The sequence below is a fragment of the Nicotiana tomentosiformis genome, chromosome 12 (assembly GCF_000390325.3).
Source record: "Nicotiana tomentosiformis chromosome 12, ASM39032v3, whole genome shotgun sequence".
Taxonomy (NCBI): Eukaryota; Viridiplantae; Streptophyta; class Magnoliopsida; order Solanales; family Solanaceae; genus Nicotiana; species Nicotiana tomentosiformis.
In genome coordinates, this window is record NC_090823.1 from 78337142 (window position 1) to 78362400 (window position 25259).

General features: G+C 39.2%; 1 protein-coding gene across 1 annotated transcript; it reads left to right on the forward strand.

Moving 5' to 3' along the window:
• Nucleotides 1-17590: 17590 nt before the first annotated feature.
• Nucleotides 17591-18482, forward strand: LOC138902912 (uncharacterized). The gene is made up of 2 exons (XM_070190812.1): nucleotides 17591-18069; nucleotides 18362-18482. The coding sequence occupies exons 1-2, from the start codon at nucleotides 17591-17593 to the stop codon at nucleotides 18480-18482; spliced, it is 600 nt and encodes a 199-aa protein (XP_070046913.1).
• Nucleotides 18483-25259: the final 6777 nt, after the last annotated feature.

Consider the following 25259-nt stretch of genomic DNA (forward strand, 5'->3'; position numbering starts at 1 on the left):
CTCTCCTCTCTCTACATAATCACATTTTACCTTCTAAAATGACCCCCTAAGGTCTTATATCAAAATTGGATCGGATATGAAAATTTTCATAAATGACCGCCGAAGTCAATTATGTGGTGCAATTATGCTGTAGCATAATTATTTTTTGGGCAGCAGAATTGCATCATAATCAATTATGGGACATCATAATTGCAGCATAATCAATTATGTGACAGCATAATTGCAGCATAATAGTTTGTCCGTCTCTGCTCCACTTTGCGATGCTTATGCGGTTCGCGGAACCGTTTTGCGATCGCGAAATTGATCGCAGATCCATCCTTTGATAATTTGATAATAACTTCTTGTAGGAGTGTCCAAATGACGAACGGGTTGAAGCGTTGGAAACTAGACACATAGACCTTTCTTTTGATAGGTAATACACCATATACATCTTCATATCAAGATAGGTATGTTAGTTTGAAGTTAAGTCTTGTGCGAACTCACTGGAAACTTTATCCCATCATAAAATTTTCAACTTGACTTAGCCTTGAGGCTCTTCTTAGACCATAAACCATTCTTAATGCACCTTATACATATATTATCATGATCAATTGATATAATTCTTATAATAGCCCTTGTCTACACACAAAATAATATAACTAGCGCATATCAACTTTTTTAATAGCGCTTAAATACTTCAAAATTCTTTGGGGTGTTACAGTAAGCCTAGCAGATTTGCGGAAATACATAAAATAAAACTGAAGTCCAATTCTCAACACATGAAATAATTATAAAACTGCCAGTCAATAATTTCAACTCCCAAAACCCGGTGGAAACAAGTCACAAGCTTATAAGAGAAAATACTAAGTGTCTCTATACATCAGAGTCTAAAGAGAATAAGAAAAACAACATAGTAAGGATAGAGGGGGACTCCGAGGTCTGCGGACGCTGGCAGACGTACTTTGAAGTCTCCGCGTATAGGCTAGCTCACTGATATCTGGTCTGGTAAGAGGTACCTGGATCTGCACAAAAATATGTGCAGAAGTGTAGTATAATTACACCACAACGGTACCTACTAAGTGCCAAGCCTAACCTCGATAGAGTAGTGACGAGGTCAGGTTAAGGCCCTACTGGTTTAAAAGAAAAGTAAGGCAAAAGATATAATGATATTTTGTAATGACTGATAATTTTAAACAATAAGAAGTTTCAGAAAATATAAGCACAGTAAATAAAGGTAAACAACCGGGGCACTTCCGAGGTATCGCCTCGTAGTCCCAAATGTAAATATGCACGACAAAGGGATCTCCCGAGGTACCACCTCATATTCCCAAAGTAAATATGTAAGACAGGGAGATCTCCCGAGTAACCGCCTCGTAGCACCAAAGTAAATATGTAGTACAGGAGGATCTCCCGAGTAAATGCCTCGTAGTCCCAAAGTAAATTTGCAATACAGGGGGATCTCCCGAATAAATGCATCGTAGTCCCAAAGTAAATATATATACAAGGGGATCCCCCGAGGAACCGCCTCATAGTCCCAAAGTAAATATGCAGCAGGTAATCGAAGGAACTACGAATTTACAGCAAGAATCTTACAGTTAAAATTTAATCCAAATCAAGGAAAGCAGGTAATTCAACTAAGCATGTTGCACAAATTGCAAGTAAGAGCTAAGGCACGTAGACATGCGATGCTAGGCTAAACACGATCACTACATATGCTAAAGCAACTCAATTTAGGAATTTAAAAGATGACAAATCAGCAAAAACCGAATTTTTCATAATCAGCCTGTGTACGCACTTGTCACCTCGCATACACGGCGCTCACATATCACAAATTGTTACAACTCCAAAAAAGGTTAGACAAGTCGCTTACCTCAAATCTCGCTTAATCAATAAGGATGCCTTTCCCTCGAATTTCCAACTCCGAACGGCCCAAATCTAGCCAAAAGCAATTACATCTCATGAATAAAACTACAAGAAACTAATTTAAATCATAAATTTAGGACTTTAGCAAAGAACCGAAAAATCGCCCCAAAAAGTCGACCCAAGCCCACGTCATGAAATCGGGTAAAAGTCATAAATTACGAATATCCATTCGACCATGATTCCAACCATACCATAATTACCAATATCCGACACTAAGTCGCCACTCAAATCCCCAAATTAAACTCTCCAAATCCCTAGCCTCAAGCTCCCAATTTCCACCATAAATACACACTAACTAGATGGGAAAGTCAATGGGGAAATATGATTATTAAATAAAAATATTCACAAGTGGCTTACCTCAAGAAATCCCTCGAAAGTGCTCTCAAAAATCGCCCTAGACCGAGTTCAAAATGTCCAAAATGAAGAATGTAATAAACCCTCGGAATTGCCCTTTCGGCACAGTGAAATCGCTTCTGCGAGTCCACAGCCGCATTTGCGGCTCCACACATGCGGAATTTCTATCATAGGTGCGGTTCTAACTCAGTCCAGGCACGTCCGCTTCTGCGGACCCAAACGTGTATCTGCGCTTCCACTTCTTGCTTCCAAGGAGCACTTCTGCGCACCCGCTCCTGCGGACCAAGTCTGCTTCTGCGACCAACAGGCCTCCCAGTCCTTTCCGCTTCTGCGCTCATTCCTTCGCAGAAGCGACTCCACTCCCGTGGACTTCACGTCGCATCTTCGACCACTGGCCAAGTCTCCCAGCCCCGCATCTGCGCCCAATTGCTAGCTTCTGCGGGCTCGCACCTGCGGTCAATCTTGCGCAGGTGCGATTAAACTACAACTGGTGCCTTCAGCCATTATCACAAGTCCAAATTCGATTCGTTAACCATCCGGAATCCATCTGAGGCCTCTGGGACCTTAACCAAACTTACCAACAAGTCCTAACATATCATACGGACTTAGTCGAGCCTTTAATCACATCAAACAATGCTAAAAATACGAATTGCATATCGATTCAAGCCTAATGAACTTTAAAACTTCAAACTTCTACATTAGACGCCGAAACCTATCAAATCAAGTACGATTGACCTCAAATTTTGCACACAAGTCATAATTGACATTACGTACCTACTCCAACTCTAAGAATCGGAATCCGACCCCGATATTAAAAAGTCCACATAGCTATTGGAACCGTCAAAACCCCTTTCTGGAGTTGTCCTCACACAGTTCAAACTACAGTCAATTCCTACAACTTAAACTTCCATTTCAGGGACTATATGTCCCATTTCACTTCGAAACCAAAGACATATCCTTCCGGCAAGTCACAAAACCCAAAAATAAAATAGAGGGAGCAATAAATAGGCGTTCGAGGCTAATTCTGTCAAAATAACCGGTCGGGTCGTTACACTTTGACAACCACATTACAAGATGAATCCTCTTTGTTCTTAATCAGATCTTGTTGAACCTGTACGTCCGAAAGAACTTAAGTAGCTAGAAGAGTAAAGAAAGAGATTGGGGAGCTTTTGAGTGGAACTATATAAAGTTGAAAAGGTGCACTTGTGTACAAACAAAAAATGGTACTAACCGAAAATACCAAATTTAGGAGAGTGAAAAAAACAAATAACTAAAAAAAAAAAAGGAATAACACCTCCCGTATCTTTGTCTAGGCTAGTATCTATATATTGATATGTTTAATGAAGAAGGGCCTAAATGTGTATGGTTTTATGGCAAGACATTGAATTGGTCATGACCAGAAGGTGTTTGGAAGTGAAGTATAGTGTACTAAAGTGCTTAGGAGGGTTAGTCACTATTTTTTCAAATATATCCTACCCGTCCTTTAGCCTACATTACAACCTATAAATTCATATTTGATCCTAGACTTTGCGAGCTTAAATTAGTAGAGACTTACACTACGGGCAAGCCTATGGTACGAGCTTTGGTGGCATAAGAGTTTCTTTGTGAGAGTGAGCAAATTCTTTCGATTTAGGGGTGCTTAAAATACACTTGAACTTATATTGAATGTGTGGACTACTTTCTCTGTGGTTTGTTAGTGAGGGCACATGATTTGCAAAGGATTGGTAGAGACCTTGATTATTGAGTTGGTACAAGGATCGAGTCATAGTGTGCAATGCATTGGAGTCGTGTTTTGAGGAGAGGATGTTAGAAAGAGCCACATGAATATTTTAAATAATCTTGGCATGAGTTTATAACTTGAGTAAATGTATGAAGAGTGCATATGTTGTGTTCTAAACGTTGATATAAACCATTATCATTGGTGTGATGCTTGAGCATATTTTGAAATATATTTCTTGCCTATGCGCTTAATATTAAGTTGCTCGAGGACGAGTAAGAGTTTAAGTGTGGATTGGTGATAAAGGATGAATAATGCATGTTTTGAGTGTGTTATCTCTTGTGTGAGTTACGAGAGTTCACACCGCTTTTGAAGTAAAAATATGCTCATTACATATTTCTTATATGTAGGAACAAACCTATGCAGAGAAGTATCAAATAGGAGAAAAATTGGTGAAAAAAGAGCTGAAGAGAAAAGTCCCGGACAACAAAGCAAGGTTCACTTTGTCAGACCGGGAACGGAGCAGAAGAAACCAGAAAAGTCCTGGACAACGAAGCGAGGTTCACTTCGCCAGACCGGGACCAGAGCAGAAGAAACCAGCTTTTTCAATCCAAAATAGAAGAAGAAAAATTTGCCCCATGCAAACCCTAGTCGATATAAATACATCATAAAATATTCTTTTTGAGTGGGAGACACTACTTTGGAGGGAGAGAAGACTTTGGGGAGGCAAGAACTCGCTAGGAGCAAGGCAGAGAATTCTTTTACGAGTTTTTCACTTTCTTCTTCCTATTTTCATTATTGGTTATGAATTCTAGTAGTGTAGTTTTGCATACTATTATAAATAATAAATTTATTGTCTAGGATTTTGATGTAACCTTTTGTAGGATAAATTCTTATTATATTTTTATATAATTGAGCCGTTGGATTTCTTTACGTGTTCTACTACGTGTTTGTTGTTGTTGATAGAATGGCCATCAATTGACTTTGCATTTTTAGTGTGTACTACTCGAGAGAGAGTACGCATTTAGGTAGTTGTTGAGCAACATCACTCCTAACGTATGTGAGAGATCAATACGGAGGGTTCAAAGGCGAGATTAGAGATAATGAAGCTTTGATGCGATCGTAGTGAGCGGTGAATTAGTGTCAGCTAGCGTAGTTCGAGAGAATTTATCTAGTAAATTGTGATAGTTTTTCGATAGAATTATGACAACCAAAGTACTCACGATCAGTAGAGAATAATTAGGGAAATTATAGAAGACATAGCGGGAAGGGTTCTGATAATTGAGAAAATTATAATTCTAGACCTCTTTAATCTTATCTCCAACCCTTAATATCTTTAGTTGTTAATCTTCTACTTTAATTTGATAGTTAGTTAGACACAAAAATATTTATATTTATAATTTAGGAATTGTTCGAGCATGTCTTTTTAGTGATAGTAAACAGTTGTAGCTAAACCTTAGTTCTCTGTGGGATTCGACTCCGGACTCTTAGACCGGATTATATTTGCAGCGATCACTTATCCTTTTTAGGACTAGAGTTGTGCGTGATCAGGTAGATTTCTAATATATATTAATTTTTGGGGTGAATTTTTATAGTATTTGTTTAATGATGTTCTGATATATTAAATGATCTTGATAGAATAAAGTATTTTTAATTTTATTTTTATATTTTACTTAAATAAAAATAAAAAATAAAATATAGTCTTTTCATAATAAATATTTAAAATTATTTATCTACTTAAATTATATTAACTATTAAGTGAATATTTTTGACATGTTTTGTAATTTGACATTCAAAAGCACTTATGTAATGGCTTAGCTAAATATAAATTATTACTCAAAGGTACTTTTACTGTTGATTAGTCAAATACAAATTACTTCTATCCAAAAAGATTTTTTTGAAAAAATGCATTTTTTAAAGAAGTGTTTTTAAAAATGAGCAAAAGCTAATTCCATTGACTTTTGGTAGCTTCCTTCCACCCAAATTCCAATCCATCGTGGAGGAAGTTGAGATCGAATCTGAGTCTGAGATTAAGAACACATTTTGCCCAGGAGGGATAAGCAAATTGAGCAAGTTAAAAGGGAATTGCATCTACGCACCCAACACCGATTGAGAATAAGGTTACGCCTCCAATTTTGATTGAGGATAACCTGAGCAGAGCAATCGAAGTTCGAACCTCTAATTTTTGTTCCTTCTTTTATGGGCGATAGGAAATTTATGGTAAACATTGTTGAGAAAGATATTAGATCACAAGAAGATTATTAAAATACTGTATTTATAGGGTATATGTTAGGAGATACATCATACGAATGTTCGATGGACAATTATGTTACCAAGCCTAGAATTCTATTCTATGATAAAGGTTACTATATCTTTATGTTTCATGCTATTGTGGATAGGGATCTAGTGATGAAAGCAGGGCCGTATACATATCATAATAAGCCATTCATTTTGAAGAATTGGGAGATTTATTTTTATTTTGACGCCGAATGTTTGATGTTATTCCCTTATGGTCAAGCAAATATCTCAGTAAGGTGGCTAGTGTAGTTGGGGAACCCTATGTATATTGACAAGTTTACTGTAGAGTTGGAAAAACTTTTATATGCAAGAGTACTTGTGGAAGCTGATATTTCATATCATATTCCTGCTTTAATGGAATTCAAACACTCCTTTTGGTGTCATTCAACATCAAATATCCTATAACTGGAGACCAAAATTTTGAGCAAATTATATAAAATTTGGAGATGATGTATCAGCTTGCTGGAAAAATAAAGCAAAACAGAAGGAGAAGGAATTTAATGAAATGCCAAAAAGGATGAAAAGGAGAAACATGAATAATAATAATAATAAGAAAGTTATCACCCAAGTGTGGCAGAATAAAGGAAAAATTATTACAACTGTATCATGACCTCCAATACAAGAGACTGGAGGACCTCAGACAGGAATCAATGTTGGTAAGTAAGTATTCATGAAGTGCAAATTATTAGGAAGACATGTAGTGGTTCACTGGTTGCTAACATAAGGGAGGTATCACCTTCACTAGTGTTTACCCGTAAAATGATAAAGTTAAATTTGTTACGTGGTTTATAGTCAAACAAATTGGTTTGATCCAGAAATGACAAATACATAAGATTAAAAATAAGACTTAGTGATTAAAAAGGAAAAAAATAACAAGCTTGACTCCGGGAGCAATGTCTCCGAGAACAGAAATAAGAACAATGTAAAGAGCAAATAAAGTTATTTTATTGAGCTTGAGAGTGAAATATAGCATAGGTTTTGCCAAAACTTTTCTGTCCTTACAATGACCGTTGAAGCTACTATTTATGGCTATACCTAGGGAAACAAGATCCTAGGATCAATTGCCCTTCTTAAATGACAATAAATGTGCCACTGATGAATATGTAACGGTAGGCCATGAATACAAATATTCTCTGCAAATGACTGCCCATTTAATGCCAGGAAATATTCTTCATTGAATCTATCCGATGGCAAGTATTCGATTTGCTCATGTTGATCATGCTCCCTTCGGGGTCTATCCGACGTCAATTGCAATTGATGTTCCCGATACTGATTGTTACTTGATTTACTTTCTACCTGTATTCGATTCCACGTGTCACATTACCATTCGATCATTTAATATACGTCAGTTTTACTCTATACAAGCAGCAGAAAACGCAAGAGTTCAACTTGATCTTACTGTTGGTACCTAGCTGAATATGGTAAAATCAAAAGTTCTTGGAATGAATTCTACTGGAGTCCTGTCTTCTAATAAATTTTAGTATAGAGAGATAAGAAAGCAAGCACTTCAGAGGTGAACGATGCTTGTGTGCATGAAAGTTTAATCCCCATGATTATTTGTACTTGAAACATTAGAGGGCTTAATAAGTCCTTTAAATAGGACTTGAGTCTCTTTCTGCAGAAAAATAAAGTAGACCTAACTGGATATGTTGAGACCAACGTAAGGGAAAGAAAATCACAAAAATACTATTCTTAAGGTATCTAGGGGATGAAATTCTTGTAGCAATTATGCAAGTACTATTAATGATAGAATAAGGGTTTTATGAAAGAGTCAATTAAATATCCAGATCTTGGTGTTGGAAATAAAATCCCCATAAAAATAATATTCACGGTAATAACATTGGAATAATAAAGTAGTACCGAGAAACGGTAACCAACAAGAATAAAAAGAACAACAAAGACACATATATTTTTAACGTGGAAAACCCTTCTGAATAAGGGAAAAAATCACGGGCCCGAGAGGAGTAAAGTAATCCACTATATTGAGAAATTTTACACCAGTAGTTCCGAGTAAAATATTCTAGAAACCACTATACAGTCAAAAGAAATAAACTTCTTTTAAGATTCCCACCTCATTACAGTATCGCTCGCACTCTCTATTTTTCCTCACAGACTACAGTGCCTGTGAATACCTCACACTGCTCTCTAACTATCAGATATGTTTTTCTCTAAGATGGTGTGTTGAAATGAGAGCCGAAGTTCTCCTTTTATAGGTCAGAAATTTTTTCCCACGACAACCAATTGGTTTTGGTTGTGCAAGTTGCAGACTTGCAACTTGCAAATTGGCAAGTTGTTATCCACCGCCCAACTTAGACACCGCCCAACTTAGCCAATCATCCTCTTGCTATTTTTTTTATTTTTTATTATGGGGATGGACCCCACAATCTCTCCCTCTAGACCCATGCTCCTGAAGGAGGTAACATCACACTTCTATCTTGAGTGCATGCTGACAAGTTCTTTGCACAACTCGAACTTTCCTTGGTACTGGTAACCTTGGTCAGCATATCTACAGGATTCTCACTTGTGGAAATTTTCAGTACTTGCAGAGATTCACTCTCTACCTTTTCTCGGATCCAATGATATTTCACATTAGTGTGTTTGGTCTTTGCATGGTAAATGGAGTTCTTCTTAAGTCTATTGCACTTTGATTATTACAATAGACAACATACTCCTTCTGATGCAAGCCAAGCTCTTGAAGGAACCGTTTCAGCTATATTATCTCCTTGCTAGTTTCAGTTGCGGCAATGTACTCCGCTTCTATTGTAGAGAGTGTGAAACACTTCTGCAATCTCGACTGCCGTGAAATAGCTCCCTCTGAAAATATAAACAAATGCCCAGTAATGAATTTTATGTTATCAATGTCACCTGCCATATTCGCATCTGTATAGCCCTTTAAGACTGGATCTACTCCTCCAAAACACAAACAATCTCTTATGGTATCTCTCAGGTACCTGAGTATGTACTTGACTGCTTCCTAATGTTCTTTTCCAGGATCTTTAAGAAACCTGCTGACAACACCAACTGCGTGAGCAATATCAGGTCTAGTGCATACCATTGCATACATCAAACTTCCGATGGCAGAGCTCTCCTTTTCCTCCATTATTGTAGGACACATCTTATTACTCAACGTCAGATGACTAGCAAGAGGTCTGGTGACTGGCTTAGCACTCTTCATGATGAAGCGTTCCGGTACCATTCAATGTACTTCTCTCTTGAGACAGCCACAACTTTCTGCCTGTTCTCTCTCGAACTATCTTCATCCCCAGAATTTGGTATGCAGGGCGCAAGTCCTTTATGTCAAAGGACTTAGACAAGTCTCCCTTCAACTTAGAAATCATCTCCTTGTCTTTCCTACAATTAACATGTCGTCTACATATAACAACAAAATAATAAAGTTGTTTTCAGAAAATCTTTTGAAATATACACATGGATCAGAATATGTCTTTTGTAAGTTTGATTTTTCATGAATGAGTCAAACCTTTTGTACCACTGCCTAGGTATCTGCTTCAACCCATAAAGAATCTTATTCAATTTTCACACCATGTGTTTCTTTCCAGCTACTTCAAATCCTTATGGCTGCTCCATATAAATCTCTTCTTCCGAATCTCCGTGATGAAATGCAGTTTTCACATCCAACTGCTCCACTTCAAAATCTAGGCTAGTTGTTAAGCTCAAATTTTTTTGAATAAAGTTATTTTGACAACATGTGAGACAATTTCATCAAAATCAACACCTTTCTTCTGTTCGAAACCTTTTACCACCAATCGAGCTTTATATCTGACCAGCTTGCCATTTTCATCTTTCTTGAGTTTAAATACCCATTTGCATTTGAGTGGTCTTTTATCCTTTGGAAGTTCAACCAACTTGTATGTGCCACTTTCTGCAGAGATTGCATCTCTTCTTACGTGGCTTTCATCCACTGGTTCTTTTCTTGATGGGACAATACCTCCTTAAGACTTTCTGGCTCCCCCTCATCACTGATGCAGACATACTCCATGGAAGGGTACCTGCATGACTCTACCCTTGGCCTTTCTAATCTCCTCAGAGGTTTAAGTTTTTTTCTTCCTGAGTGAGGTACTCCACTTGCTCGACATCATCATCAAGTTTCTCCCCTGCTTAATAACCTCACTAGGTTGCTCCCCCTGCTTGGCAACCTTGTCGGTTCTACTTTCTGCACTTGTAGGATTGTTAGAAGCAGAAAGAATGGTAACAAGGTTAGAGATTATACCATTCTTAGCCTTCTCTCATTGATCATATACAACCCCAACTTCACTTTCTTGGAAGATTATATCTCTACTTCTGATGACCTTCTTCTTTACAGGATCCCACAATCTGTACCCGAACTCTCCATCTCCATATCCGATGAATATATAGGGAATGAATGTATCATCCAACTTTGTTCTCTGCTCCTTTGGTATATGTGCAAAAGCTCTGCAATCAAACACCTTTAGATGTGAGTAGGACACCTCCTTGTTGGTCTAAACTCTCTCTGGGATGTCAAACTCCAATGGAACTGATGGACTCCTATTGATCAGGTAACAGACTGTTTGAACTGCTTCACCCCAGAATGACTTAAGCAGCTTAGCCATTCTGAGCGTACTTCTCACCTTCTCAATAATGGTGTGGCTGATCCTCTCAGCTACACCATTGTGTTGTGGGGTTCCAGGAACTGTCTTTTCATGTTTGATCCCATGACTTGAACATTACTCTTCAAATTCTCTTGAGGTGTACTCACCTCCATTGTCAGTTTGGAGACGCTTTAGCTTTTGGCATGTTTCCCTTTCCACCAGAGCATGAAACTTCTGAAAAAGTTGAAACACTTGATCTTTGGTTTTCAAGATATAAACCCACAATATTCGTGAAGAATCATCAATAAAAGTAAAAAAATATTTGTTCCCACCCATTAACTCTATTTCTATTGGACCACAAACATCATAATATACTAAATCAAGTATATTCAATTTTCTTTCAGACGACGTCTGAAATGAGACTCTATGCTGCTTACCAAATAAACAGCAGTCACAAGGTTTTACTGTTGTACCTTTGGCAAAATAAATGAGTGATTTCCTTGCAAGAATATGCAATCCCTTCTCGCTCATATGACCCATTTTTCTGTATCATAAATCTGCAGAAATCTCATCATGTGCCGTGTTTCGTTCACCTCGGCATATTTCTGCATTTGTCCTGTATAGCGTTCCATGAGAAATTTCCTTTGCAATCACCAATGATCTTTTGGTATGTCTCCACTTTTTATTTGTAAAATAGTTCTTGTATCCATCTCGATCCAAATCTATTCCCGAGATTAAGTTCATCCGCAAATCAGGTACATACCACACGTCCTCTAGAACCAATGTGCATCCGACATTTGTCTTGATACAAATGTCACCAATCCCCACAATCTTTGAGTAACTCGTGTTACCCATTCTCACAGTGCCGAAATCACCTGCTACATATCAGCAAAAATAATTCTTACTAGTGTGGCATGGTAAGATGCAATTGTGTCAACTACCCATTCCGACTCAGGACTTGCCAAGTGCATGCATTCCTATTCCTTATTTATAAAGAGAACAATATTATCATTATTTTGTACCATGGCGGTTGTGTTGTCGTTATTCTTCTAGCCACTGCTTTCACCTTTGCCCTTTCTTAGATTTGAGTAATCTCTTTTGAACTGACCTAGTTGATCGCAATTGTAGCAATTTTTGGCTTTTGATTTGGATCGGTTTTTGGACTTTCCACTGCCTCCGAATCTACCATAGTTTCTTGAACTCCTTTGGTAACTCCTGCCTCTACCTTCTATAATGAGAGCCTATCCTTGATTTTCAAGCTTCTTTCTCATCTTATCATTGAGTAGAAGAGCCGATGTGATGTCCTTGAACTCAATTGTGATTTTACCGTGCAGGATGGTTGTTGCCAAATTATCGTATGAAGATGGAAATGAGTTCAAGAGAAAGATGGCTTTATCCTCTTCTTTGATCATTACTTCGAGGTTGGCAAGATGCGTGATTAGTCTGTTAAACACATTTAATGGGATAAAGAATTTGTACCTTCACCCATATGTAGGGCGTATAACTGCTTCTTCAGGTATAATTTATTTGTCAGCATTTTGGACATATATAGGCTTTCCAACCTTGTCCAAATACCACATGCAGTATCTTTATTAATGATGTTATTTATCACATTATCTGACAAGTGCAAGCTGATTGCACTAGCAGCTTTTTCTTCCAAGTCAACACAATCCTCAACTTTTATGGTATAAGGCTTCTTGGCATCACTATCTAATACCTTGTGTAATACTTATTGGATGAGCAAATCCCTTTTACTTCTATGCCATGTTGAGAAACCGTTATCTCTATTGAATTTTACTAGCTCGTACTTTATTCCGGATATTTTATTTTTCATCGAGTATACTACTACCAACCGTGAAAAGTATTTTTGTGAATGAGCAGAACCTGTGCTCTGATACCAGTTGTTGAGAATAAACTCCCCCACATAAATAATATTCACGATAATAACAACGAAATAATAACGTAGTACCGAGATACGGTAATTAGCAAGAACAAAATGAACAACAAAGACACAAAGATTTTTAACGTGGAAAACCCTTGTGAATAAGAGAAAAAACCATGGGCCCGAAAGGAGAAAAGTAATCCACTATAATGAGTAATTTTATATCAGTAGTCCCGAGTAAAATACTCCAGAAATCACTATACACTCAAAAGAAATAACTCTCTTTTAATATTACACCTCACTACAGTATTGCTCACAGTCTCTATTTTCTCTCACAAATTACACTGCCTGTGAATACCTCACACTACTCTCTAACTCTCATATATGTTTTCCTCTAAGATGGTGTGTTGAAATTAGAGCTGAAGCTCTCCTTTTATATGTGAGAATTTTTTTCCCACCACAACCAAAATTGGTTTTGCAAACTGGCATGTTGTTATCTACCGCCCAACTTAGTCAATCATCCTTTTGCTATTATTAATTTTCTTTTTAATTATGGGAACGGACCCCATACTTGGATGTTAAAGAGCAGTTTATACACAGTTTAATTGAGGGCATTGATCATCAATTCACTACTCTTCTCATTGTGGTATATGCCAGAAATGAATTACAACAGAAAATACTATTATGGGATAAATAAAATCGCGGCATGTTCATCCCAAAGGAGATGCACGTACCCCCACCATAGTTTTCCTTTTCTTCCTTTCCGCCAACCCATTCTATTGTAGTGTGTATGTATAGGAAGTATGATGTTGTATTCCCAAGTGGTCAAATATTCTCCAAATGAAGCCTCAACAAATTTCATGGTGTTGTTGGACTGCCAAATTCAAATTCATTGTCAATATTGGATATGGACCTTGTTGTAGAACTATTTTAGCACTGTAACTCATGACTTCTCGTATGAAGCAAAGAAACCCTTGTAAACGTATTCATATATGAAAGTAATAAAATAATGAGTCTTTGCGAGAGATAAAAGCTTTGCATGTCCCAAAATATCATAATGTATAACAACAAAAGTTGTGAGCATTTATTTAAACTAGATAAATACGAGACGCGATAGTTTTTGCCAATTCGCATATATCGCATTTAAAATCTGAAACATCTAAATCAGAAAATAAATTTGGTTGAGGTTTCTTAAGGAAACCAAAGGAAATGTGACCTAGTCGCCTATGCCATATCCAAATATCACGAGTCGTCTCAACCCCGCTTGTGTGAAATGCATGATAAAATTGTTGTTTCCCATCTTTAGCCCGCTCTAGATATTACTACTCGTTTTGTTTAACACCATGACCAAGAGTCTTCCGGGTCAGAATGTCTTGAAAAATATAGAATAAAGGCCAAAAGACTATATTGCAATTGAGATATGAGGTAATTTTGCTGAAAAACGATTATAAGAAAGTGCAGGAACCACTAGGGCAATATCAAGTGTCAAAGTATTGGATAGAAAAACTGATCCCTCTCCTATAATAGGATAACTGCTACCATTTGTAGTGGAGATGTCAAATTGAGATGATATAAATTCCTATAATTTGTCAGAATCAATCGTCATATGATCAGTAAAGTACTATTCTTAGTAGTGATAGAAAGTACATCAACCTTACCAGAAATATATAGATGAAAAATATTAGCACTGGGTTGATTGTTTGCTTCTTGGGTTGATCTTGTGGTTCCTTGTTGTAAAGCCTCGTAAAGGTTCGCCAATAATTTGAGATTTTATGATGGCGAGGTAGGCTAATATATTTGGAAGGTTATAGGTACAGATTTTTGGACTTGTAATGCATCATGAAGGTTGTAGAAAAGAATTTGGAGGAAATGAAGTTTTTGCTGTCCATTTTGCGATTGCGGATCAGTTCCGCTGACCGCAGAACTGTCGCGGATGAGATCAGGAGCAACATAGTATTGGGGGTCATTTCGTGGATCGCGTATACGTCGCATAACAAGCATGTGAAATTTTGGAAGGAGATTCTGCGGTCCAGTGTGCGACCACAAAATCGATCTGCGGACCGCAGAATCGGTCGTATACTTGACCAGACCAACCCAGATTTAGAGATCAACTAAGCGGTCTATTTCTCAAACCGCACAACGGTTCTGCGGTGCATTCCGCAATCGCAGACCCGACTCGGAGGTTGAATTTTTTGAGAAATTTTACGCAGCCCTATTTTAATAAATAAAGGAATCGTGAGTTATTGTAGAAGGCTTCAGCTGTTATTTTAGAGAGAGGAACATAATCTAGAGAGAGAGAAGTAGGAGCTCCGATATTCCTACTCATCAAATTCTTGCTCAACCTTGAAGATTCAAGGAAACTACTCACAAGGTCATCAACTAGCCAGGTAAGACTTTACCCGTAAGATTTCATGCAAGCATTTTAATGGGTTTAGTTATGATTTTATAATGATGGGACTTATGGGATGGTGATCGGAAGTCATAAGCCCTCAAACTCGAATGTGGTTGTGTGTGAGGGCTAGGAAGCATGATTCTTGAAGTTTGGAGTAGATGGTTAGGCATGCATGTGTCAATAAAGGTTGATATGTGTTGTAGGACATAGATTGATTTCTTGTTGTTGAAATTAGTTGTGAGGAGAGGGAATTCTATGATAAAATCTTGTATTCAATTATGCATTTAGTGTTTGATGAAATGCTAATAATGGCTAAGTCTACTATGAATACCTCCCTAATAATTTTTCAATCTGGTTATGTTTTTATAGATTAAAGTTGCTAAGCGTAGGGGGAACATTGTAGTAATTCTACGGAAAGCTCAATCGAGGTATGTTCGCTAAACTTCTTCCATAGAATCGGATTTCATGAATTCCTTGTGTACTCCAAGTATGGTTTGTCCAAGTTCTATTCCTATTATTCCGAATTATTTCTAATGATTGATTTGACCAAAGGCTTATAATTTTGATTCATGTTCTAATTGCAAATCACGATGCTATTCTTGTACCTATTTCCAATGTGTTTTGAGCTCTTACTTACTTATGAGTTGAAGCTATGACTTTTTTAATGTTTCGAATGTCTTTAAATATTTTATGATGATCCATGAAAAGTAAAGAAATGAAGGTATGAAGTATGAAATGCGACCATCATGCCAAGAATAAAGAATATCATGTATGGCCAAGAGTGCCAAGGAAATGAAAAGATTTGATGAAAGCTATGAGATAAATATAAATTTTATTATATATAGAAAGTGGTTTTGGGAGTATCGTTAGGTCACCGAGGAAGGCTGGGTTATCAATGCCCAAGACCAAAACTACACGTACCGGTGTAGGAGTTGACTGAGGGGTGAATCCCCATTATATTATATTGAGATTATTTCCTTTGATTTGGATGGTTGATAGCTAGCAAGGACCATGTCGACCCACATGGCACTGCGGTGAGATGGCTTAGCCGATCGGGCGAAGATTAGACGCCATGTCACGCACATAGTGGTCTTGTATTTCTATGTCAACTCATATAGATTGGGGTGAGACAGCTTAGCCAATCGGGAAGAGATCGGACTCCATGCCATGTGTATAGTGGTGTGTCGGTACTAAGGATCTCCCGACCTTAAAATATTAATGCTTACTTTAATGTTTACTTTCTTTTAACTTGGCATTTAAATACTATTGATTTTCTCTTTTTTTTCTATGTTTCTCTTCTTTTATCTTGGCATTCCATTCCATGAGAGGGTATTTAGCTCTACATAGTAGTAGTATTCCATATTTACTAACGCCTCTTTTCCTCAGTTGGCGGTGGTTGTCCTTGATAGCAACATACCCTCCACTCAATGGACTTTGGTGAGCCCTACTCTACACCAGGATCCAAATGTTATCTTGTTTTCTTGTACATTGCTTTTGAGGTATAACCGGGGCCTTGTCACTAGTACTTTCATACTACTGTTCTATTTTATTTAGAGGTTCCGTAGGCATATGGTGGGTTGTGTTTTGACTGGGCAAAACATACTAGAAATGTTGTTGTAGCTATCTGATGCTTCCACTTCTAAATGTGAACTTGTAATATTTTGGTAATTATTAACGAAGCTCCTTTAAGTAATAAAACACGATGTTGTATCCTTTATCCTCTCATTGATTTTCTCATGTCATAATTCTCAAATCACTCATGGGTAAGTTGGGTAGTAGGCATCAAGTAGGTTTGTCTTGGTTGAGCGTCGGTTGCGCTCCCCAAGGTTGGGGCATGACAAGCTTGGTATCAGAGCCAGATTTTAAAGTATCCAAGGATGTCTCGGAGCCTTGTCTAGTAGAGTCCTTATTATCGGTGTGAAGTTGACCACGTCTATAATTAGAAGACTACTTGGGCATTTAGGAATGTCACCCTTTCTTGATATTCTAGATCGTACAATAGAGTTTGATTGGAAGACTGTCCCCTTTTTAACTCGAGCTTGTTCTAATTTTCAGTACATGGCAACTAAGAAGAAGGCGAGGAGTGAGGGGGCCAATACCACCCCAAGGGTGGCAGTTCATACTATACCTGATGTTACAGGTGAGCACCCGAGGGGTGAGGACATTCCCTCAACCACAACACCTCCTAATTCTACTACTCCTGCTGAGAATGCACCAATTCCTCCTCCAACTAATATTCTAGTTTCACCTGCAGCCTCAACCTCTGGTCCTAGAGTTTCTGATGGAGACCTTAGGGGGGCCATATAGATATTGACTCTGATAATGGCTTCCCAAGCCCAGAGATTGAATGCCACACCTACTTCCTCTAGCCAACAAGGAGATTCAATTAGTTCCAGGGTGAACATATTTCTTCAGTTGGATCCTCCGGTGTTCATGGGAATTGAGCTTGAGGAGACCCACAAGAGTTTATTGCTGAGATGCAGAAGACTTTTTGTGTGGTGCGTGTTTTTGAGACAGAAGTAGTGGAATTGGCCTCCTATAACTTGAAAGAGGTGGAGTACTCATGGTTTGAGTCGTGGGAGGAGTCTCGTGAGGAGGGTAGCCCTCTGACAAAGTGGAACGAGTTTTTGGATGCTTTCATGGATCATTTATTGCCTGCCGAGACTAAGTTAGCCCGTGCCGCCGAGTTTAAGAACTTGAAGCAAGGTAGTATGAGTGTGTGGGACTACAATTTGAAATTTGAGCATCTTTCTAGGTATGCTATCTATATATTACCCACTATGGAGGCTAGAGTCCGCCGATTTGTGCAAGGTCTTAGCCCTTTGGTTATCAATGAGGCCGCTACAACCACCTTGAATTCTGATATGAACTATGGGAAGATGGTGGGATTTTCTCAAGCCACAGAGACACGAAATCTGAGGAACAGAATGGAGCGAGATGGTAGCAAGAAGGCCTGGTCCTGTGGGCAACTTTGTTGGTTCTTCTAGTAGTGGTAGTGGTGGAAGGGCATGTTCGGGGGGAGGGTCATCTGGACCGTCGCAGATTTTTGCTCAGTCTTCAGCCATCGCACCGCCATCAGTGCCTAATCAAAATAAATTGAGTCATTTCATGCCTAGTTAGGACAACATGGGATCTTATCAACAGGGCCACTCAGGTGGGGAATTCCAGCCGTAGTGGAGGTCCTCATGCCCTAGGTGAGGGAAGATGCACTCAAGAGTCTGCTATATGATTCATCCTGTATGCTATAGGTGTGGTCTTAAGGGTTATATTCAGAGAGATTGCCTTTCATCCCGTGAGAGTGCTGGTAGGGGTAAGGTGCAGTCGGCTAGTTCAGTAGCTATTACTTCCGCGGCACCTCCTCCTGCTTGAGGTACTCCGGCACCCGCATGGCGTGGTGCAACTAGGGTTGGTGTACAGGGTTCGAGAGAACCCGGCAAGTTATATGTTATGAGGGGTCTCCAGATGTTGTCACACGTATACTGAATGTCCACTTTCATGATATGTATGCTCTTATAGATTCTGGTCCCACATTATCGTGTGTCACTCCTTATGTTGCGATGGAATTCGGGATAGAACCGGAACACCTTCGTGAGCCATTCTTTGTATCTACTCCAGTTGGTGAGCTATTGTGGCCATGCGGGTTTATAGGGATTGTAAAATCCCAAATTCTTTTCCTTTAAAAGTCCATTTTTAGGTGTAGAAATCTATGGAGAATTATGATATAAAGTCAAATCCAAGTGAAAATTACTTACCTCCAATATAATAGTGATTTTTCTCTTCAAAATCTCTACTTCTCAAAGTCTAAGGTTCAAAACATGAGAGAATGGGTAAATCCCAAAATTATAACACTTAAAGTTCTGCCCAGTGATATGCATCGCGATCGCGACAAATCCTTCTTGATCGCAAAGGCAAAAACATCCACCCAACTGTTGCCTTCTTCACGAACATGAGGCCACACCTCGCGAACTTGATGCCTGACCTGCTAAGCCTACGCGAACACAAGCCTTGCTCCACAAATGCAAGGGAGTTCGTTCTCCCTGGCACTTCCCTATCGTGAACGCGGCCCCGTGCACACGAACGTAATGCCCAACTCCTCTCTCTCTGTGAACGCAACTCCACCAATGTGAACACAAAGAGAAAAATCTTGTCTGCCAGCTCCCCATCTCTTCGATCGCGAGACAAGCTCTATGATCGCGAAGCACTACTAAACATTAGAAAACCAACAATTCAAAACCAAAGGAAAAGAGTCTGAATGCACCTCGAAACACACCCGAGCCCCCCGAGACCCCATCTAATCATACCAACAAGTCCCAATACCTTATCCAAACTTGTCCAAATTATCAAAACACCATGACAAATATCAATACCAAGGATTGGCGATAAAAACACAAGTTAAACATCTATTAAGTTCATTAATTACCAAACTTCCAACCAAGTGACCGTTTAAGCCTAACCAATCCGGATTTCATCCAAACTTTGCACATCAGTCCCAAATAACAAAACAAACCTATTCTAACTTCCAAAATAACAATCTGAATCTGATATCATCAAAGTTAACCCATGGTCAAACTTAGAAATTATCCAAACCTCCAAATAGCCAAATCATCCTAGGAACCTCCATATCCAGTTCCGAACATACGCCCAAGTCCAAAATAACCATACGAACCTAGTGAAACCATCAAATCACAAATTCGAGGTCGTTTACATAAAAGTCAAATCTTGGTCACCTCTTACAACTTAAGCTTCCAAAATGAGACTAAGTGTCTCAAATCCCTCTCAACCCTTTTTGAAACAAAACTAACCATCCCCGCAAGTTACAAAATAATAGATAAACATATCAAAAGTATCAAATAGAGGGAAATGGTTCAAATATAAAAAAAAAGCAACTGTCTAGATCGTTACATTCCCCCCTCTTAAATAGATGTTCGTCCTTGAACGGGTCTAGAATAAAACCTGGGATGCTGAAAAGATGTGGATATCTACTGCACATATAATGCTCGATCTCCCGAGTCGTCTCCTCAACCGTTCGACCTCTACACTTAACCTTCACTGATGAAATATCCTTTGACCTTAGCTTTTGAACCTGTATGTCTATAATGGACACCAGCTCTTCTTCATAAGACAATTCTCATTCAACTTCATTGAGTTGAAATCCAACACATGAGACTAGTCCTTATAATACTTCTGAAATTGAGACATGGAACACCGGGAGAACTCCCAACAAGCTGGGTGGAAAAGCAAGTCTGTAAGCTACCTCACCAACTCTCTCTAACACCTCAAATGAATCGATATTACGAGGACTCAACTTGCCCTTCCCACCAAACATCATCACGCCCTTCATAGGCGAGAAAAACCTTCTCACCTTCCATGAAAGCCACATCACGAACCTTCCTATCAGTATAAATCTTTCGCCTGGACTACGTTGTACGAAGCCGCTTCTGAATTAATCTTACCTACTCTAATGCATCACAAACCAAATTGGTGCCCAACAACCTTGCATCCCCAAGCTCAAACCAACCAACTAAAGAATAACATCGCCCCTATATAAGGCCTCATATGGAGACATATGGATACTCGACTAGTAACTGTTGTTGTATGCAAACTTCGCTAACGGTAGAAACTGATCCCACTGACCACCAAAATCAACAATGGAGGCTATCAACATATTCTTCAAGATCTGAATAGTACACTTAAATTGCCCATCCGTCTGACGGTGAAATGCAATACTCAACTCCACATGCATGCCCAACTCACGCTTCACAACTCTCCAAAAGTGTGATGTAAATTGAGTGTCATGATTCGAAATGATAGACACCAGCACATCGTTTAAGCGAACAACTTCCCTGAGGTAGATCTTAGACAACTGCTCTGATATGTAGGAAGTCATGACTGGAATAAAATGCGCAAACTTGGTTAGTCTATCCATAATGACCCAAACAACATTAAATCCTCTCAAGGTCCATGGAAACCCTAACATAAAGTCCATAGTGATGTGCTACTACTTCAATTCTGGTATCTCTGACCTCTGAAGCAGACCACTCGATTTCTGATGATCATACTTGAACTGCTAACAATTCAAGCACCGCGTGAGATGTCTAACAATGTCCTTCTTCATCCTCCATCACCAATAATGTTTCTTCAAATCATAGTACATCTTCTAGCACCAGGTGAATAGAATATCGCAAGCTATGAGCCTCCTCAAGAATCAACTCCTTCAAACCAATTACATTAGGAAGATAAATCCAAATATGAAGCCACAATACCTTTCTCACCAATAAACACCCCATTAGCACCACCCCTCAATACTGTGTCCCTGAGGACAAGCAAATAGGCATCATCATACTGGCAAGCCTTGATGCACTCAAATAAGGATGATTGTGCAAGACGACTGTGCAACAACTCAACTAAGAACTCTGCTAGGATCATATATATCCAACCTCATTAATCTGTTGTCCAAATCTTGTACGTCCATAGCCAAAGGCCTCTTCACTGCTGGAATAAATGCCAAACTCCATATACTCTCCGCCTTTGTACTCAAGGCATCTGCTACTACATTAGCCTTGGGATGATACAAGATGGTGATATCATAGTCCTTCAACAACTCTAATTATATCATATGCCTCAGATTCAAATCCTTTTGCTTGAACAAATGCTAAAGACTCCAATGATCACTGTAAACCTCACAAGACATGCCATATAGATAATGCCTACAAATGTTGAGTGCGTGCACAATAGTTGCTAACTCCAAATTATGCAACAGATAGTTCTTCTCAAGGGCTTGCACTGGCACGACACACAGGTAATTACCCTACCGTCTTGCATCAATACACACCCAAGGAAAACCTATGAAGCATCACAATAAATCGTATACAATCCCAATCATGAAAGCAATACTAAAACTAATGCCATAGTCAAAGTAGTATTGAGCTTCTAAAAGCTCTACTCATACTCACCAGACAATCTGAACAGAGTACCCTTCTGAGTCAACTTAGTCAATGGGGCTGCAACAGACGGAAATCCCTCTACAAAGCGACGGTAGTAACTAGCCAAACCTAAGAAGCTCATGATCTCTATAGCGGTGGAAGGTCTAGGCCAATTCTGAACTGCCTCAATATTCTTCAAGTCCATCTTGATCCCTTCACTAGGTACCACACGATCCAAGAACACACCGAGTCCAACCAAAATTCACACTTGGATAACTTAGCATACAACTTCTTCTCCCTCAAAATCTGAAGCAGAATCCTCAAATGCTGCTCGTGTTCCTCAGCTACGAGGATATACCAAGATATCATGAATTAACACAACGACAAAAGAATCCAAATAAGGTTGGAACACACTGCTCATCAAATGCATGAACGTTGTTGGAGCATTAGTCAAATCAAAAGACATCACCAAAAACTCTTAATACCCATAACGAGCCCTGAAAGCCGTCTTAGGGAGCCCTAATCTTTAACTAGTGATACCCTGATTAAAGTCAATCTTTGAGAAAACCTTGGTGCCTTGAATATGGTCAAACAAATCATCAATGTGCGGCAATAGATACTTGTTCTTGATGGTAACCTTATTCAACTGCAAATAGTTAATACACATCCTCATGGACTTATCCCTCTTCTTTATAAACAACACCAATGCACCCTACGGTGAGGAACTTGGCCTGATAAACTCATTATCCAACAAATTGTTCTTTCAATTGCTTCAACTCTATTGGAGCCATGCGATATGGTAGAATAGATATGGACTGCGTGCCCGGCACCATATCAATACTAAAATCAATATCCTTATCAGGTGGCATACTTAGTAGGTCTGCAGGGAATACATCAGGAAATTCCCTTGCTACTAAAACTGACTCAACAATAAGAGTATCAACACTGACATCAAGAACAAAAGCAAGATACACCAAACATCCCTTTTAAATCATCCGTTGAGCCTTTAGAAATGAAATCACTCTACTAGGAGGGTGACCAAGAGAACCTCTCCATTCTAACCTCGGCAACCCCGCATAGCAAATATCACGGTCATAGGGTGATAATCAATGATATCATGGTACGGAGATAACCAAACACATAACTAAAATCACATCAAAGTCTACCATACTAAGCAATAAAAGGTCAACACTAGTCTCATAACCCCCAACAATGACCACACAAAACTGATACATATGATCCACCATAATAGAATCATTGACAGGTGTAGACATGTGCACAAGAATATCAAGAGAACCACGATGCATATCCAAATACGGAAAAAATATAATGACACATAAGAATAAGTAGAACTGGATCATACAACACGTAAGCATCTCTGTGTCAGACCGAAACCATACCTGTGATCACAGTATCAGAGTCCATCGCCTTGGGTCTCCCTGGAAAAACATAGCAATGGGCCTAGCCACCACTAGTCTGACTACCACCAACATGACCTCCTCCTCTTGGGATTCCTCTCACCACGTGCCCTCCTACTCTAACTGTCCAGGCAGGGTCTGATACAGACTAATAACCCTGATGAGTTATGCCTCTGAAATATCTGGGGCAATACTTCCTCACATGCCCAAGCTTGCCAAACTCATAATAACCTCGAGCTGAATGAGGCTGTTGAGACTGATACTACCCCTAAGGACCCGAATACCCACTGATGGAACCCTGAATGGACGAAGCACGGTATGAGCTCGCTAGAAGAGAAATGAAGGATGACAGAAGTGGAGAACTGAATGATTACCGAGACACCGCACCATGGGACCCATGATGTGTAAACTGAGTTGGTCTAACCTGATGGCCCCTAATAATCTGACCTCTACCTCGAGATGAGGTACCACTGAAACCACCAGAATAATGAGGCTTCTTGTCCCTCATCATGACCTCTCTAGCCTGACTACAAACATGTTGATCCTCCGAGCTATCTCTACTGCCTGATGAAAAGTAGTCCCCATCTTTGACTCTCGATCCATAGTAACCCTGATGCCATAAGCCAGGCCCTCAATAAACCTCCTCATCTTGTCTTCCCCAGTGGGGATCAAGAAAATTGCATGACGAGACAACTTCATTAATCTTGCCTCACACTCAATCACTAACATACGATCCTGCTGAAGGTGCTTGAACATACCTCTCAAATAATCCCTCGTGGTGAGTGGAATGTACCTCTCAAGAAATAGGTGTGAAAAATGACCCTATGTAAGAGAGATGAACTAGCTGGCCTGCCCAGCTCATATTTCTACCATCATTCGTAGCAGCTTCTATAAATTGAAAAGTAGTGAAGTCCACTCTGTTGGACTCTACCAGGCCCAAATTATGAAGCATCTAATGACACTTGTCTAGAATGTCATGTGCATCCTCTGAAGCAGTGCCCTCAAAGTGTGGAGGAAACAACCTCTTTAATATTTTCTGCTTATCAGCAGACATGGTAGGCAAGGTTTCAGGTCTAGCTGCTACAATCGACTGCTCTACAGTAAGAGTAACAGTGGTCTGAGCTCCCCCTTTGGTCTGAGATGCAGCTCAGGCTACTAGAACCACTCCAATCTGAGTAAAAGCATCAATACAATTGACCATCTTGGCCATAGCTTCCTAAAACACGGGTACAACAATAAAATCCTTTAGCTGTTGGGTGTGCACTCGAACCTCAACATGCTCGTCTATGATCTGTATCTTCACTTTCTACATAAGTGGGTTTGCTGGAACTGCCCTGGCCTGGCCACAGGCCCCAATGGATTCTCCACCTCTGACTGTAGTAGTGCGGTCCCTAGCAAGAGCTTTGGCCTACCCCGGCCTCTACCTCTCCGGTCCACAACTGGTGGTACTGCCATTGCATCCTCTATTGCTTCAAAAGCGCGGGGAGTGTGAATGAATAGGACGTAAGGGTTTAGACTGAAGAAAATAATTAACGCACGATAAGGAATCAAGAAAATAAAGTTTCCTAAAGCCCTATAGCCTGTCGCATATAGGGGTGGGCATAAAATTCAAAAAATCAAATTCTGAACCGGACCGAATTAATTCGGTATTTTAATTTCGGTTTTTTGGTATTTCGGTATAATTTAGTATTAAATTTTTAGTATTTCGATATAACGGTACGGTCCTTGGTATTAAGATCTTGAAATTTTGGTATACCGAAATACCGAATTTTTAAAGAATTTTATGTGCTTCCTAATTCCTATCC